The following is a 14,328-nucleotide window of genomic DNA, read 5'->3' on the forward strand; positions in this document are numbered from 1 at the left end:
CAAGCTCATCTCAACAAAGTTAGAGCCAGAGGTAAGAGATATTGTAAAGTTTTTATATGACTGTCTCATTATGTGAACACCTGTGGTGGCGGCAGGTGTCCAAAGCATGTCCGCTCTCTAATTCGAACAGTTTTCATCAGATCTTCACCAAACTTGCTGACAATGTTTGTGGGCATAATATCTCGGCCAAGTTCGATAACAAGCCAAATCGTCCGTGGCACTCTTGGATTATGGCTCTTGAATTACTCGAAAAACAGCGAATTTAGCCTTGTCTGCTCTCTAAGTCCAACAGTTTTCATCTGATCTTCACCAAACTTTCTGGCAATCTTTGTGGGCATATTATCTCGGCCAAGTTCGATAACCAGCCAAATCGCCCAAGGCACTCTTGGATTATGGCCCTTGAATTACTCAAACAAGAGCTGTCTCCATAGGATGACACATGCCCAGATGGCACTTTGAATGAATATATAGTTATGGCCGATGTTAGAGTTTAGGACCTTTGACCTATGGAACTAGGTCTTGCGCGCGACACGTCGTCTTACTGTGTCACACATTCATGCGTAGTTATTTTAAAATCCATGCATGAATGACAAAGATATGGACCGGACACGCCCATCAATGCACTATCATGAAAAATGACCTTTAACGTCTAAGTGTGACCTTGACCTTTGAGCTGCGGACCTGGTCTTGCGTGCGACACGTCGTCTTACTGTGGTACACATTCGTGCCAAGTTATTTGAAAATCCATCCATCGATGACAAAGATATGGACCGGACACGCCCATCAATGCACTATCTTTTAACGTCTGTGACCTTGACCTTTGAGCTACGGACCTGGGTCTTGCGCGCGACACGTCGTCTTACTGAGGACACATTCATGCCAAGTTATTTGAAAATCCATCCATCGATGACAAAGATATGGACCGGACACGCCCATCAATACACTATCCTTTAATGTCTAAGTGTGATCTTGACCTTTGAGCTACGGACCTGGGTCTTGCGCGCGACACGTCGTCTTACTGTGGTACACATTCATGCCAAGTTATTTGAAAATCCATCCATCGATGACAAAGATATGGACCGGACACGCCCATCAATGCACTATCCTTTAATGTCTAAGTGTGACCTTGACCTTTGAGCTACGGACCTGGGTCTTGCACGCAACACGTCGTCTTACTGTGGTACACATTCATGCCAAGTTATTTGAAAATCCATCCATCGATGACAAAGATATGGACCGGACACGAAAATTGCGGACAGACTGACAGACGGTTCAAAAACTATATGCCTCCCTTCGGGGGCATAAAAACTGAATTTAACCTTGCCCGCACGTTGAACAGTTTTCATCCGATCTTCACCGAACTTGCTGACAATGTTTGTGGGCATAATATCTCGGCCAAGTACAATAACCACCCAAACTGCCCAAGGCACTCTTGGATTATATCCCTTGAATTAAGCCAAGTTGGATGACGGGCGTATTTTGTGAAAGTCTGGCACTCTTGTTCAGAATGCTATTGTAGAGGAATTTATTGCACATATTTATTTCAAAAGACTCTTGCGGCTGATACCAGTCTACACTGCTCTCCGCATGTCATCAATAATATATGTATATTTAAACTCCAACTCGTACAATATTTCAACAAAAGTTTTTTATTATTTTCATAACTCTCAATACATATTTCGGTTACATTTTCCAAGATGAATTGAGTCAGTTTCTGTATACAAGAACCAATAATGAGTGCATATCATAAAAACACACACATATACATATATCAACTATTTATATATATATATATTCTGAAAACTTAAGTTTTGATATTTATTTCCATGTAATTATATGCCTGTTTCTGACTGAAGGATATGTATAATCTTACACAGTACAAATTTCATAAAACATAAATATTTATTACATACTCATTTTTAAACTCCAATTTTAACTTAAACGAAGTCTTCAACATCAATGTATTTCCGTGACAACTGTTACAAATAAATTTCATACTGGTGTGTGATGTCACATAATGTGAGTTTTCACGTTTAAAAAGTTAATAAATGTTAATATTTTTAATTTTTCTCCCACATATGATCAAAACTAATGTAGACCTGTAACATATACAAGTGTTAATGTGTATGTAATAAAACAATTTTTGGTTTTGCATCACCAAATATGCACTTGTTTTAGAAGAACAAGTGACAGAGTATTGCAGTGGCAATACAGAAGTCCCTTACCGGAGGAAAATTTAGTGTTTGTCTCTTGTGGTTGTTGGCAACAGTGTTAGGACTAAAAATGCTTAAAGGCATTTATGAGCTAAGAAACAAAAACTATTTTTTCCTTAAAATTCAAGTATCTTGACCATGTATACGACACATTGTCGACACATTGTCTCTTCATGGGAAACATCTGTGTGCAGTACTAAGATAATCCATCAATGCATATAAAAGTTAACGAGCGGAAACAATTTTTACTTGACCTTCAATAGTGACCTTGACCTTTGTCCTAGAAGCGTAAGTCATGTACATAATCTACATATTGCCCTTTATTCACATACCAAATTTTATGAACCTAGGTTGAATACTTTTTTGAGCTATTGCAGGATCAAGGCTTGTGGACGGGCGGACAGACGGACTGAGGGCATTCCTATAGTCCCCTCTAGTGTTCCACTTGTAGGGAACTAATAATACTTAACTTCTAGAGTCACACAATATCTCCCCAACAGAATTTATGCAGATTTCTGGATACAAAACTCATGACCTATAAGTACATCAGAGTAATACCAAGTGCAACACATGTCAAACATGGGGGCTGTATCCGTCATAACCTGATGAATATTCATAGATCCTGAAATCGTGGATATCCGGCAATGAAACAATGTCATATCAAACTTCTGCTTATGTCTATTCGATTGAACAATTTCATCAAAATGTGCTTAACAAATATGTATAAACATAGGGTACAATATAACATATAGACTATATAACAGGAATGATATATCAACAAGATTTGTGAGCACTTCATAAGTAAGTAACAATGATTAATAACTTATTTATGGAAAACAATAGATCATTCTTTGTAAGCTATATACAGAGAGAGAAATGGAGGAAAAAAGGAAACAAACCCTTAACCTACTGCAACTGAATGACAGGACTGCAACAAACTGAAAAACTTGCAATTAAATTTTCAAATACATGTACTAACAACATGAAACTACCAACCTTGAATTATACAGAGGATATTTGTTTGTCAGTGTAAGACGAGATATATTTCACCAAGTTGACACCATTATGCAGTATTTTCTTGAGTGGCACAGCCACAAGTGAAAATGTAAATTATGGTGTTCATGAGTGAAATATATTTCTATCTTACAATTAAAACAAAAAATCTTCTTTCTATTTAATAATTTTAATGGTTCTTAACAACTTATATCTATTTTACCTGTTCAGTGTCACATGCATTGCGTCATGTTGTCAAAGTGTCATGATGTTTTGAGATCTATGTTGAAAAATTGTCAAATAGTTCTATGAAGTTTCCAGATTTCTTAAACATTTTATTATCATGGAATGTATATCACTACGTTCATGTAGGTATTTATATACACCACTATCTGTACTGAAGTATAGTTTGCAAAGAATTTCTGATTATTTATAATTCATATTCTTTCGCATCTAAGTGTAGTCAGTACAAGTGAATAATAAAAATAGTATTTTCACTACGAAGAAAACTAATGTTTGTTTTACCAATTGTCATCGGGACCGTTTGCAGAGTAAACGGTGATGCGTAATAATAACATACAAGTGATATTTTAAAAAACAAACGTTATCTATTGATAGACGTTACAATATGTAATTTGTAAATGGCATATGTGAAGAAACAACTAAGATTTTTTTTTTATTCATCAGCAAATGCATATCATAATTATCGTCTCAATTTTATGAAACGGCTATATTATTTCCTTCATTTGCATGCAAACAACTGCTGATTAAAATACTAAGATCTAATAACTATCTTCTCGATCCCGCAGAAAAGATGCTTTATCAGTAATTGATCGATATTTCATCAATAAAACTTTTCTTTAAGCTTTTATCGATAATTAATCTCATCATAAGATCAAATATACCGGCAAACAAACATTTAAGATAGTCTGGGAATATACTCGCAATTCTCAATGTGTGTGAAAATGTTTAATCAACCGATACATTCTGACTGCCGAAGGTGTGAAAAATTTTGACACCTCTGCTCGAGTCAGCCAGAAGCAACAAAGAGTAAATTAATACACAAGGACCAGTTGTCATGCTCGAGCGATCGAGTTATCGATGCTCGACCCAGCCATGGTAATATCACATAGAAAATAGAAGGAAATCGGCCGGGACCAAATGAATTGCTCGAGCGAGCCCGGGTATTCGAGTCATCGATGCTCGAGCGAGCGGTGTTTCACTGTATATTTAAAACACCAATGAACACTGACCCTGAGGCAGTTTAACAATGTTGAGTACCATACTGAATTCTATTGGATGAGTATACAGCAGTAATACCTTGTCCAAATTGGGTTTCTACTGTTGTGTTTTGTTTGTTTTGGGTTTAACGCCGTTTTTCAACAGTATTTCAGTCATGTAACGGCGGGTCTACTGTTGTGTACAAGTCCAACTGGATTCAGTCTACTGTTGTGTACAAGTCCAACTGGATTCAGTATTATAGTCAACACTGTTAAATTGCCTTACTTCATACCATAACAATAAACAAGAGGGCCATAATGGCCCTATATCGCTCACCTGTTATCATTGCACTTCAGGACAGGAAGGTCAAAAAATCATAATCAAGATCAATCAAAAGAATCATGAGTAAATATAGTTGAAATTTTCTATAAGGTACAGATATGTCAAAATACACCAAAAAATTGGAGGTACCATCCATGTTGTACCACAGAAAAGTGGTCTCGGTTTTTCCCTACGGCCAATAATAAAGAAGTTAATAAATAAGCTATTTATAGTAACATAAAATAAAGTAACCCCTGGGGCTGGGTCAATTTGACCCTGGGGGGTCAAGATTTGAATTTTTTTTGTAGAGGTCCACTAGGCAATGCTACATGTCAAATATCTAAGCTCTTCTGGTTTATTTTTAGAAAATTTTGAAGATTTTTCTATGTACAATCAAGTAACCTCATGGGGCGGGGTCATGATTTGAACAAATTTTGTAGAAGTCTACTAGACAATGCTACATGTCAAATATCTAAGATCTAGGCCTTCTGGTTTATTTTTAGAAATTTTTTAAAGATTTTCCTATGTAAAATCAAGTGACCTCTGGGGCTGGGTCAATTTTAACCCCGCGGGACATGATTTGAACAAATTTTGTAGAGGTCCACTAGGCAATGCTACAGGTGAAATATCTAAGATCTACTAGGCCTTCTGGTTTATTTTTAGAAATTTTTTGAAGATTTTCCTATGTAAAATCAAGTGACCCCTGGGGCAGGGTCAATTTTGACCCAGGGGGGTCATGATTTGAACAAATGTTTTAGAGGTCTACTAGGCAATGCTACATGTGAAATATCTAAGCTCTAGGCCTTCTGGTTTATTTTTAGAAATTTTTTGAAGACTTTCCTATGTAAAATCAAGTGACCTCTAGGGCGTGGTCAATTTTGACCCCCGGTCATGTTTTGAAAAACTTTAGTAGAGGTCCACTAGGCAATGCTACATGTCAAATATCTAAGCTCTAGGGCTTCTGGTTTTTGAGAAGAAGATTTTTTAATATTTTCCTATGTAAAATCAAGTGACCCCTGGGGTGGGGTCATGATTTGAACAATTTTGTAGAGGTTTACTAGGCAATTAATGCTACATGTGAAATATCTAAGCTCTAGGCCTTCTGGTTTATTTTTAGGAATTTTTTGAAGGTTTTCCTATGTAAAATCAAGTGACCCCTGGGGCGGGGTCAATTTTGACCCCGGGGTCATGATTGAACAATTTTAGTAGAGGTCCACTAGGCAATGCTACATGTCACATATCTAAGCTCTAGGGCTTCTGGTTTTTGAATAGAAGATTTTTTAAGATTTTCTTATGTAAAATCAATTGACCCCTGGGGCGGGGTCAATTTTGACCCCGGGGTCATGATTTGAACAAACTTGGTAGAGGTCCACTAGGCAATGCTTCACACCAAATATCTAAGCTCTAGGGCTTCTGGTTTTTGAGTAGAAGATTTTTAAAGTTTTTCCTTTCGGTTGCCATGGCAACCAGAGTTTTGCATGGAATTCAATTCTTTGAACAATTTTGACAGGGGGCCACCCAAGGATCATTCCTGTGAAGTTTGGTGTAATTCTGCCCAGTGGTTTTCAAGAAGACTTTTTTACAAATTGTTGACGGACGACGCACATCAAGCGGTCACAATAGCTCACCTTGTCACTTCGTGACAGGTGAGCTAAAAAAGGAATGACAGAAAAGCAAATATCCACACAGGATTTTTAAATGACGACTGGAACCATTTTCTGATACAACAAACATTAGAAGTTGAAATTTTTCTCTCAGAATATGTATACTAATGTTAGATATCATTTTTACTCCAGCATCAAAAAAAACCCCCAACAACTTTTCATCACTGATATAACTGAAACCATGATCATCGGATAGGAAATGTTCTAACTCAGAAACTGAATACTCACACTTATATGTTTTGTTCAGAAATAAGAAAGTTATCCCAGCTTTTATTTTTCATTTTACTGGTGTCTGCAGCAGAAATGCATTACACAAGGAAAGTAATCCCGATCGACTCCTTGTATTAATGAACTGGAAGGTCCCGTCCAATAAGAAAAGAAATATGGCCTTTCTGGGCTGTAGATTTCGGACATTGTTATATATATATATATAAGACCGTGAATATATTTTAAATCACACAGTACAATACTGGTTTCTATTGTATCATCATGTGACTGAAAGAAAAGCATTCTATTGGTTAAATTTAAACAAGTATGAAATAATAATCATTATAATGGTGTTAAAAGTGAATACTTCAGAAATTGATAAAAAAACATGCTCCTAAAATTACGCTGAATACTTGAGCGATACAATCTCGAATCAAAGAATATATTCTACTTTATTGTCTAACAAAACAAAGTCGCTATATTTCAGAAACTATGTTACAAAGTTTACAAATATAAAATTCTCAACAATTAATTTGGCAAAAAAGACATGCACCACTAATCAATGCCATTTTTCTTGTGGAAAAATGTAACAAGAACACCAACTTCTACTGCACAATAGTAATATTTTGAAAAATATCTTATGAACACAGTTATTAATCTATAGATGAAACATACATGTTAACAGAAACACATGATGGAAAACAACTGTTTGATTCATATACCTTGAAAAACATTGTTTAAGAAAGTTCATTTATAATCTTCTTTCGATTTAGGTAAGGACATACTGAAGTATTCTAGTTTTTAAAGCCACCTGTACACATTTTAGGCAAAATTTTTATCTCTCAAACATCCATATAATGTGGGTACTTTGAAAGTGGTACAAACTTACTGACATACTTTTGCAAATAAAGAACAAAAGAAAAAACTTGTTGGGTATAATTCATAGTAACCCCTTTGAGATTATCAACATTATTTTACTCACTTTATCATGTTTCAGTATCACATGTATATAGAGTATGAACCTTGGTTCAAATTTACATGCTGAGAAACTGCGCTCCAAACTGTGAGGGGGTTGGTTTATGCGACAGACAAATTTGTAGGAAAGGAGAAAATATCTGAACTGAACATGAAAATGATGAAAAGACTATTTTGAAAAAAAAGTTAATATTATTTTATGTTGCTGACTTCAATTAAAACCAATGCAAAATGAAGTTTAATGAACTTTAGTTTCAATCAAAGTAAAAAATACACATTTTCCCACAAAATGTACACTTTTATTTACCTCAAATTAACATAAAGTATGTATAAACTGTCTCATCGAAGGAGACCTTTATTTCTTAATTAAACGAGAAATACAATCACTTTTTGTCCTTATTTTCATTTTATTAACGAGTACAACTTACATGGATATGTACAACATATGTGTCTGATATGATTAACGTAACTTTCATTATGAAAATGATGCAACTATATATGTTAATGGTGCAAATATTTTAAGATTTAACTTTTTTCTGGTGTTCAAGCATATACATAATTATATACCCTGCTGTTATATGTGTTAAAGACAGAGTTGACACATGCATGAATACAAAAAAACATTAATTTAACCCTTAGCCTGCTGGCAGCAAGTGATTCTGCCTTTGCGACTAATACAGACCAAGATCAGCACGCACATCTGTGCAGTCTGATCATGGTCTGCACTGTTCGCCATTCAGCCAGTATCTTTTTCATAAGCACCCCTTTAAACAGTCAATGGTACTGTCCAAATTGAAAGATGGACAAGTTCATTACAGAAATTTAGCAGGGTAAGGGATAATCATTATAATTGCATGTAATTTAATCATTGTAATTGCATGTAAACATGTTTCTGCATCGTTTTTTAAAAAGAATTTAAACGATTTTGCCACAAAAAGGAATGATATTATTTAAATAAGATGATCCATACAAAAATACATTTGAAATCCTTATAAATAAAAAAAATATTAACGCTGGAATGTTCTACAATGCCCTACTGATATGTGTATTAAGGGATCTTTAGTTAATTTCTGGTTAAATGTCTCCCACTGACACAAGTCAAACATGTCTTCGTAGTTGTCTTCACACAGTCTGTATTAAACAATTAATCATCAGGACCAAATGGCAATTACTTTGGAACCATGCCAATTTGCACAAAAAGAGAAGACAGTACAAACAATTACTGACTTTTAACTATTTGTTTCTGGTCACACCTCTAGTTCTACAAGTGCTTTGCAGCACTCATCAGCACTCATCATCACTCATCAGCACTCACCATCACTTCAGCACAGAAACTCGATAAGTGGTACTTTATTTCAATGCACTAATCTTTTTTTGCAATGAGGTAAAGATATCAAAGCAATTAACAGTAGTCTTTCACAAATCACAAATGTTTAACATGTTCCATTCATTTTGGAGCTTGCAACAGTATCTAATTGGATCCTCCTTAAACAAACTCATTCAATTGGACCCTAGACCTCAATAATGCATTGTACAGTTATAATAAACAGAATCTTGTGTGTATATATAAAAAGCATTATGAGGAATATGAAACCTGGAATGTTTTATAGTGAATATGGGCATGTTTGTACATGTACTACTAAACCAGTATGTTTCAGTAAACCCAAACAAAGATGCAGTGAAAAAATTCTGGACTATGAAACCAGTGGTAGCTTATACGACTACAATACGCCTTTCAGTTTTGCCTTATAGAGGTTCATGTATTACGTGAAGTTTTAAATTTGGAACATCTGTATCTTCCACTCTCTTCCAACACCTCAAATGACCAAATTTTTCTGATGGAAACTATAAATAAACTAAAGAACATACATGTATGCTAAACTCAACAAGGTTGTGCATATATGACAGTCTCCATAATGGCGAAAAAAGATAAAATGTTAACTTCAGTAGTTTGTTAAAAGCAGAGCCATTTTTTGTATCAATGACACCAAAGGTCTATGATGGAATGATAAAAGTTTTACATGTGTCAGAGAATGAATCATTATACAGTGGGAAATTTAATGAAAATCACTGAGTACATCAATATTACACTAATGAAAGTACAGTTGTGGTGTTTTTCCAAAATTAAATGACTGTATACTTCAAACTGAAAAATCACAATTTATAGAAAATATGCATTAAAACCTTACAAGTAAGAGAATTTATTTATTTATTTGGGTTTTACGGCATACCAACACAGTATAGGTTATATGGCGCCACAGGACTACAAATTTTGGTTTCACATCTCATTTATATTGAAATAAAAACACGAGGTATGGAATCAAAATTTGCATACCTGCTGGAATCACAGAGTTACAGCAAAATCAAGTGTTAAGACCCTATTAGTCGCCTCTTACGATCATGCAAGAGTAAGGCAGTGGTTCCAATTCTTTTCATACATAGATCGTCCCAGAACCACATGGGGCTACAAGTAAGAGAAATATAGGCAACATTCTGACAGTCTTCAAACAATAAGAACCATCAAAACTTAAACTGTATGCTATGATACTGTAGTACTTTCTGGAGAATAAAAACTATTAACAAAATCATTTAGTTCTGCCTATACACATAACATCTAGTTACATCAAAAAGAAAAGCTGTAATATATGGCTGAATAACCAAATTTAGTTATTTTAAAGTCAGAGTGTAGGAAACATTGTCATGTTTATCAAGATAGTCCAATTCTATGACATGACCTTAAAAGAAATGAAATTTATCAAGATAGCTCAGTTCTTTGCAAGGGGTTTTACAGAAACTGTCAGCTTACCAGGAAAGCCCAGTTCTATGACATGACCTTAAAAGAACTGCAAGTCTATCAAGATAGTTCAATTCTATGCCACAAAAAGAAACAAAGCTTATCAAGATAGGCAAGCACTACGCAAGATCCTTAGAAAAAACTATCAGCTTATCAAGATAGCCAAGTTCATGGCAAAACTTAACATTAATATAGCCAAGTTCTATGCAAGGGATTTAACAGAAACTGTTGAGATGTAGTCACCTTCTTGTCACAAGTTAAAGAGATGTAACCGCTTCATGTTCAGAGACTGTGCAGAAACTGTCAAAATAATTTTGATCATTTACGTATATGCAGAAGTAATGTCATTCTGTGTATACATAGTTGTTCACAGTGTGTATGGAAACCCACTATAAATGGTTGTTCATTACATACAACATGATACATTGTATACTGTTGGGATCAAATATTACATATACTGCATAATATGCAAGGTTTTCTAACTTTCATCTAAATATTTTTTCATATTCTAGGAGAGTGTATTCCACGATTCGACTCTGGTAAACCATGCTTGTTGCTAGGTTCTGATGCTGGACCTCTGGCCATATCAAAGTTGGTCCAAAAACGATTGCCAGCTGATGGGAACCCATCTTGTTCTCTTTGCAAAGGTCTTTCACTCTGTCAAATACATTGTTGACAATTAGATGAAAATAAGACATAATTATATCATGTAACAGAATGTAAGATTTAGTCGAAATGATGAGCTTCTTTCTGTACTAAGACATACTTATTCAAATTCTAATTCACTCTGTAACTGGTCTATGTACTAACCACTACCTCTTACACATAAAAGCCTTTTCTGAACACCTTTAAACTGGACAAATGTCGTCAAGGAAACAAAAACAAATTTGTTGAATTGACTTTCCCTTGTTGCAAATTTAATTGTCAGATATGTAACATCATGCTTGTGGAAGATGTATTCAAGGGACGTCATTATGGACAGAAGTGTTGCAAGGTGCATACATCAAAAGTGTGGTGTTTGCAATTTGTTTAAGAAAACAGATGTCATCATGAAGAGTTTTATTTAAAGACATAAAATTTGATATTTCTTCTAAATTGGAGCAAACTGTGTAAAACAGGGTTTGAACATCATTGGTCACCTTGACCCTGGTTTGGCATCCTCAGATCATGGGTTCTGCACATCCTCCATAAGAGCAAAAACATTCAACCCAAGTTTCATAATTATCCTAAACAGAGATAAGATTATGTGGTTTGGACATGAAATGTGTAGGTGGTTTTTATTTGTAGATAAATGTATCAAACTAGCAGTATGTCGTACAAAATCACAAGTATACCCGTCTACACTGAACAATTACTGAAGATGATGAAAATACGTGGAATGAAAAGATTTGGCCAGAGAAAGAAACAAGAGGCCTTAATTAAAGTTGCTCACCTGAGAAAGATTGTGACCTTAAGATCCTGGTTTGACCAACTTTGATCAACATCCATTAAGCAGTTCATTAAAAGTTATTTCAAGGTTTTTCTATTTTGTTTTATTGTGGCTGCCTTTATGAGATGCCATACAGAACCATTTGAATAAATGAGGTTCATACCAGAATGTTAAAGACCAAGTTTGATGAAGATACATCAAGTATTTCATGAGAAGAAATCATTCAAAGGTTCCAGTTTTAGCTTATGGTGATCCCTTAAAGGGACAAAGCAGAACTAAATGAACAACATTTAAAATACTCTTGTGAAAGGACTGTAAGAGGAAGCTAAAGACCAAGTTTAGTCTATATCTATCAAGTGGTTCATGAGAAGGAAATGTTCAAAGGCATTTTTCTGTTTTTAGCTGCAGTGGCCCCAAAACGGGGCTATGCAGAAACGTCTGAACAACCATGAGAGAATTTACAAGGATGCTAATGACCACATTTGGTGTAATTCTAAACAGTAATTTCAGAGATGAAAATGTTTAAGTAAAACAACTGGCAAAGGACAATGAATGGACAACAGACCATCCATCTATACTAATAGCTCACACTAAGAAAGTCCAGGTAGGATGAAATGTCAGACTATGTGCTATTTGATTGATCTCACATAATTCACATTTATTGGGTGGAAGCAGCTATTACCATTATAAAACTGTTTCAAAATAATCTAAAGTATATACATTTTATAAAATAACTGAAGCCTTGCTAGTTTCATTTAAAAACATGTATTAGTAATACTTACTTTGACAGGTGCTTAAAGAGAACTTTTATAGTTTCATAATTCTGCTTTGGTAATTCATCTATAGTCGCTTTAATTCCTTTCAATCTTTCCGATGCTTTTTCATTTACTGAAACAGATAAAAAGATTACACTCATATATATGTACTTGTATCCACAAATCGGCAATAAAACATGTTATGTTTGTATAGTTTTAGCCAGCTGAATTTGTGTAATTGTAGATATATATTAAGTTGCCAAACTATTTCATTCCATGTTTAATTTCATGTCAGATCTGTAACATTCCTAAAACTTTATGATGCAAACTACTGTTAGATTATGCATTCTAAATTTATATGCCATCCTTTTCATGATAAATCCATTCCAAGGTGCTTCACCTACCTACGAATATGTAAACAGACTCTACTCAATAGCACAAAATATTCACCATCCACAAGCATAGAACAAACTGACCAGAGGACAACGCATAATAAAGGCCCCAGAGCAGGACCAGAAAAAGACATTTTCGATACACAAGTTCGGCTTATTTAGCCTAGCTCTTTGGGAACAGAGCTCTTTGTGAACAGACCGCCTTGTAAGTTCACATGTTCATTGTAGAGCACTAATAAACATCAATCACATTTTCCTGGGAGGAACCAGTACTGGTCTGTAAGGTGGGCAACAATAACATCACAGAGATTTTCAGTGCCTGGACTGGGCTCTCTGGATTAACTGCCAAGTGCATTCCTACTATCTGTTTTCTATATCAAATATGAATATGAATATATCAATTCACAACTGGTTCATAACTGAATATGAAGACACTTGATTCTTACTCAGTAGAACAGTACACTGTTTAGCACTTTTCTCCCTTATTCAATATGCATTATTACAGTTTAGCTAGTTTTTTCTATTTTTAGATCTAGCAGCCCCTAAAAGAGGCCAAGAGCCCCAATTTGAACAAATTTGGGAGAGGACCATATAATGATGCTACAGACAAAGTTTGATGAAGATCCATCAAGCAGTTCATGAGAAGAAGTTGTTTAAAGGTTTTTCTATTTTCAGCTCTAGCGACCCCAAACAGGGGCGAAGTGCCCCCATTTGAATACTTTGATAAAGGACCTCGCCAGGATGCTACAGACCAAATTTGGCATTATTCTGACCAGAAGTTTCAGAGGAGAAGATGTTTAAATGAAAATGTGGATGACGGATGCCGGACCATCCACCTATACTAATAGCTCACCTTGAACCTTTGGTTCGGGTGAGCTAAAAAAATATAAATTTTAAAACCAGTTTATACTTACAAAAATGTTTGAGAAATTTATCGAATAAAGCATAAGTAAACAATGGATCTTTGAGCTCTCTGAAAAACAATTTTAACGTCCCAGCTAGAACATTCACATCCCACATTGGATCATCTAGGTCATACTGTTCTCCTGTAAACATAATTATCATTTTCTTAACATGTTCTTTGTTGAATTGTCAAAATATTCTGTGGAATCATTTAATTTCGTGGGCATGTAATTTTGTGGTTTTGACAAAAACGGTTATTTTGTGGGGACACAATTTCATAGATATCTACTCTTCAACATAATACAAATAGGAATTTCAATTGTTCATTGAGATTAAATTTTGTGAATTTACTCAACAATGAAACTCCTAAAATTTATTCCCCATGATTATATATGATTTCACAGTACACCTTGTAATACAGTGAAATACAAGGGGAAATTGTCAGTAACTGTTGATGAAGT

The 14,328-nt window shown here is 34.9% G+C and overlaps 1 protein-coding gene across 8 annotated transcripts in view; it reads right to left on the reverse strand.

The window, feature by feature from the left end:
- Positions 1-1,629: 1,629 nt before the first annotated feature.
- The window catches only part of LOC123531715 (rho GTPase-activating protein 15-like), a 67,725-nt gene continuing 55,026 nt past the window's right edge, over positions 1,630-14,328 (reverse strand). For all 8 annotated transcript variants that reach the window (XM_053518772.1, XM_053518771.1, XM_053518769.1 and 5 more), the window contains 3 exons: positions 13,879-14,010; positions 12,600-12,705; positions 1,630-11,045 (listed from right to left, as the gene is read on the reverse strand). In XM_053518772.1, the coding sequence (XP_053374747.1) occupies positions 10,874-11,045; positions 12,600-12,705; positions 13,879-14,010 (410 nt within the window). In that variant the 3' untranslated portion in view covers positions 1,630-10,873. The remainder of the gene's footprint in view (positions 11,046-12,599; positions 12,706-13,878; positions 14,011-14,328) is intronic.

Source organism: Mercenaria mercenaria, chromosome 11, assembly GCF_021730395.1.
Source record: "Mercenaria mercenaria strain notata chromosome 11, MADL_Memer_1, whole genome shotgun sequence".
Classification (NCBI taxonomy): Eukaryota; Metazoa; Mollusca; class Bivalvia; order Venerida; family Veneridae; genus Mercenaria; species Mercenaria mercenaria.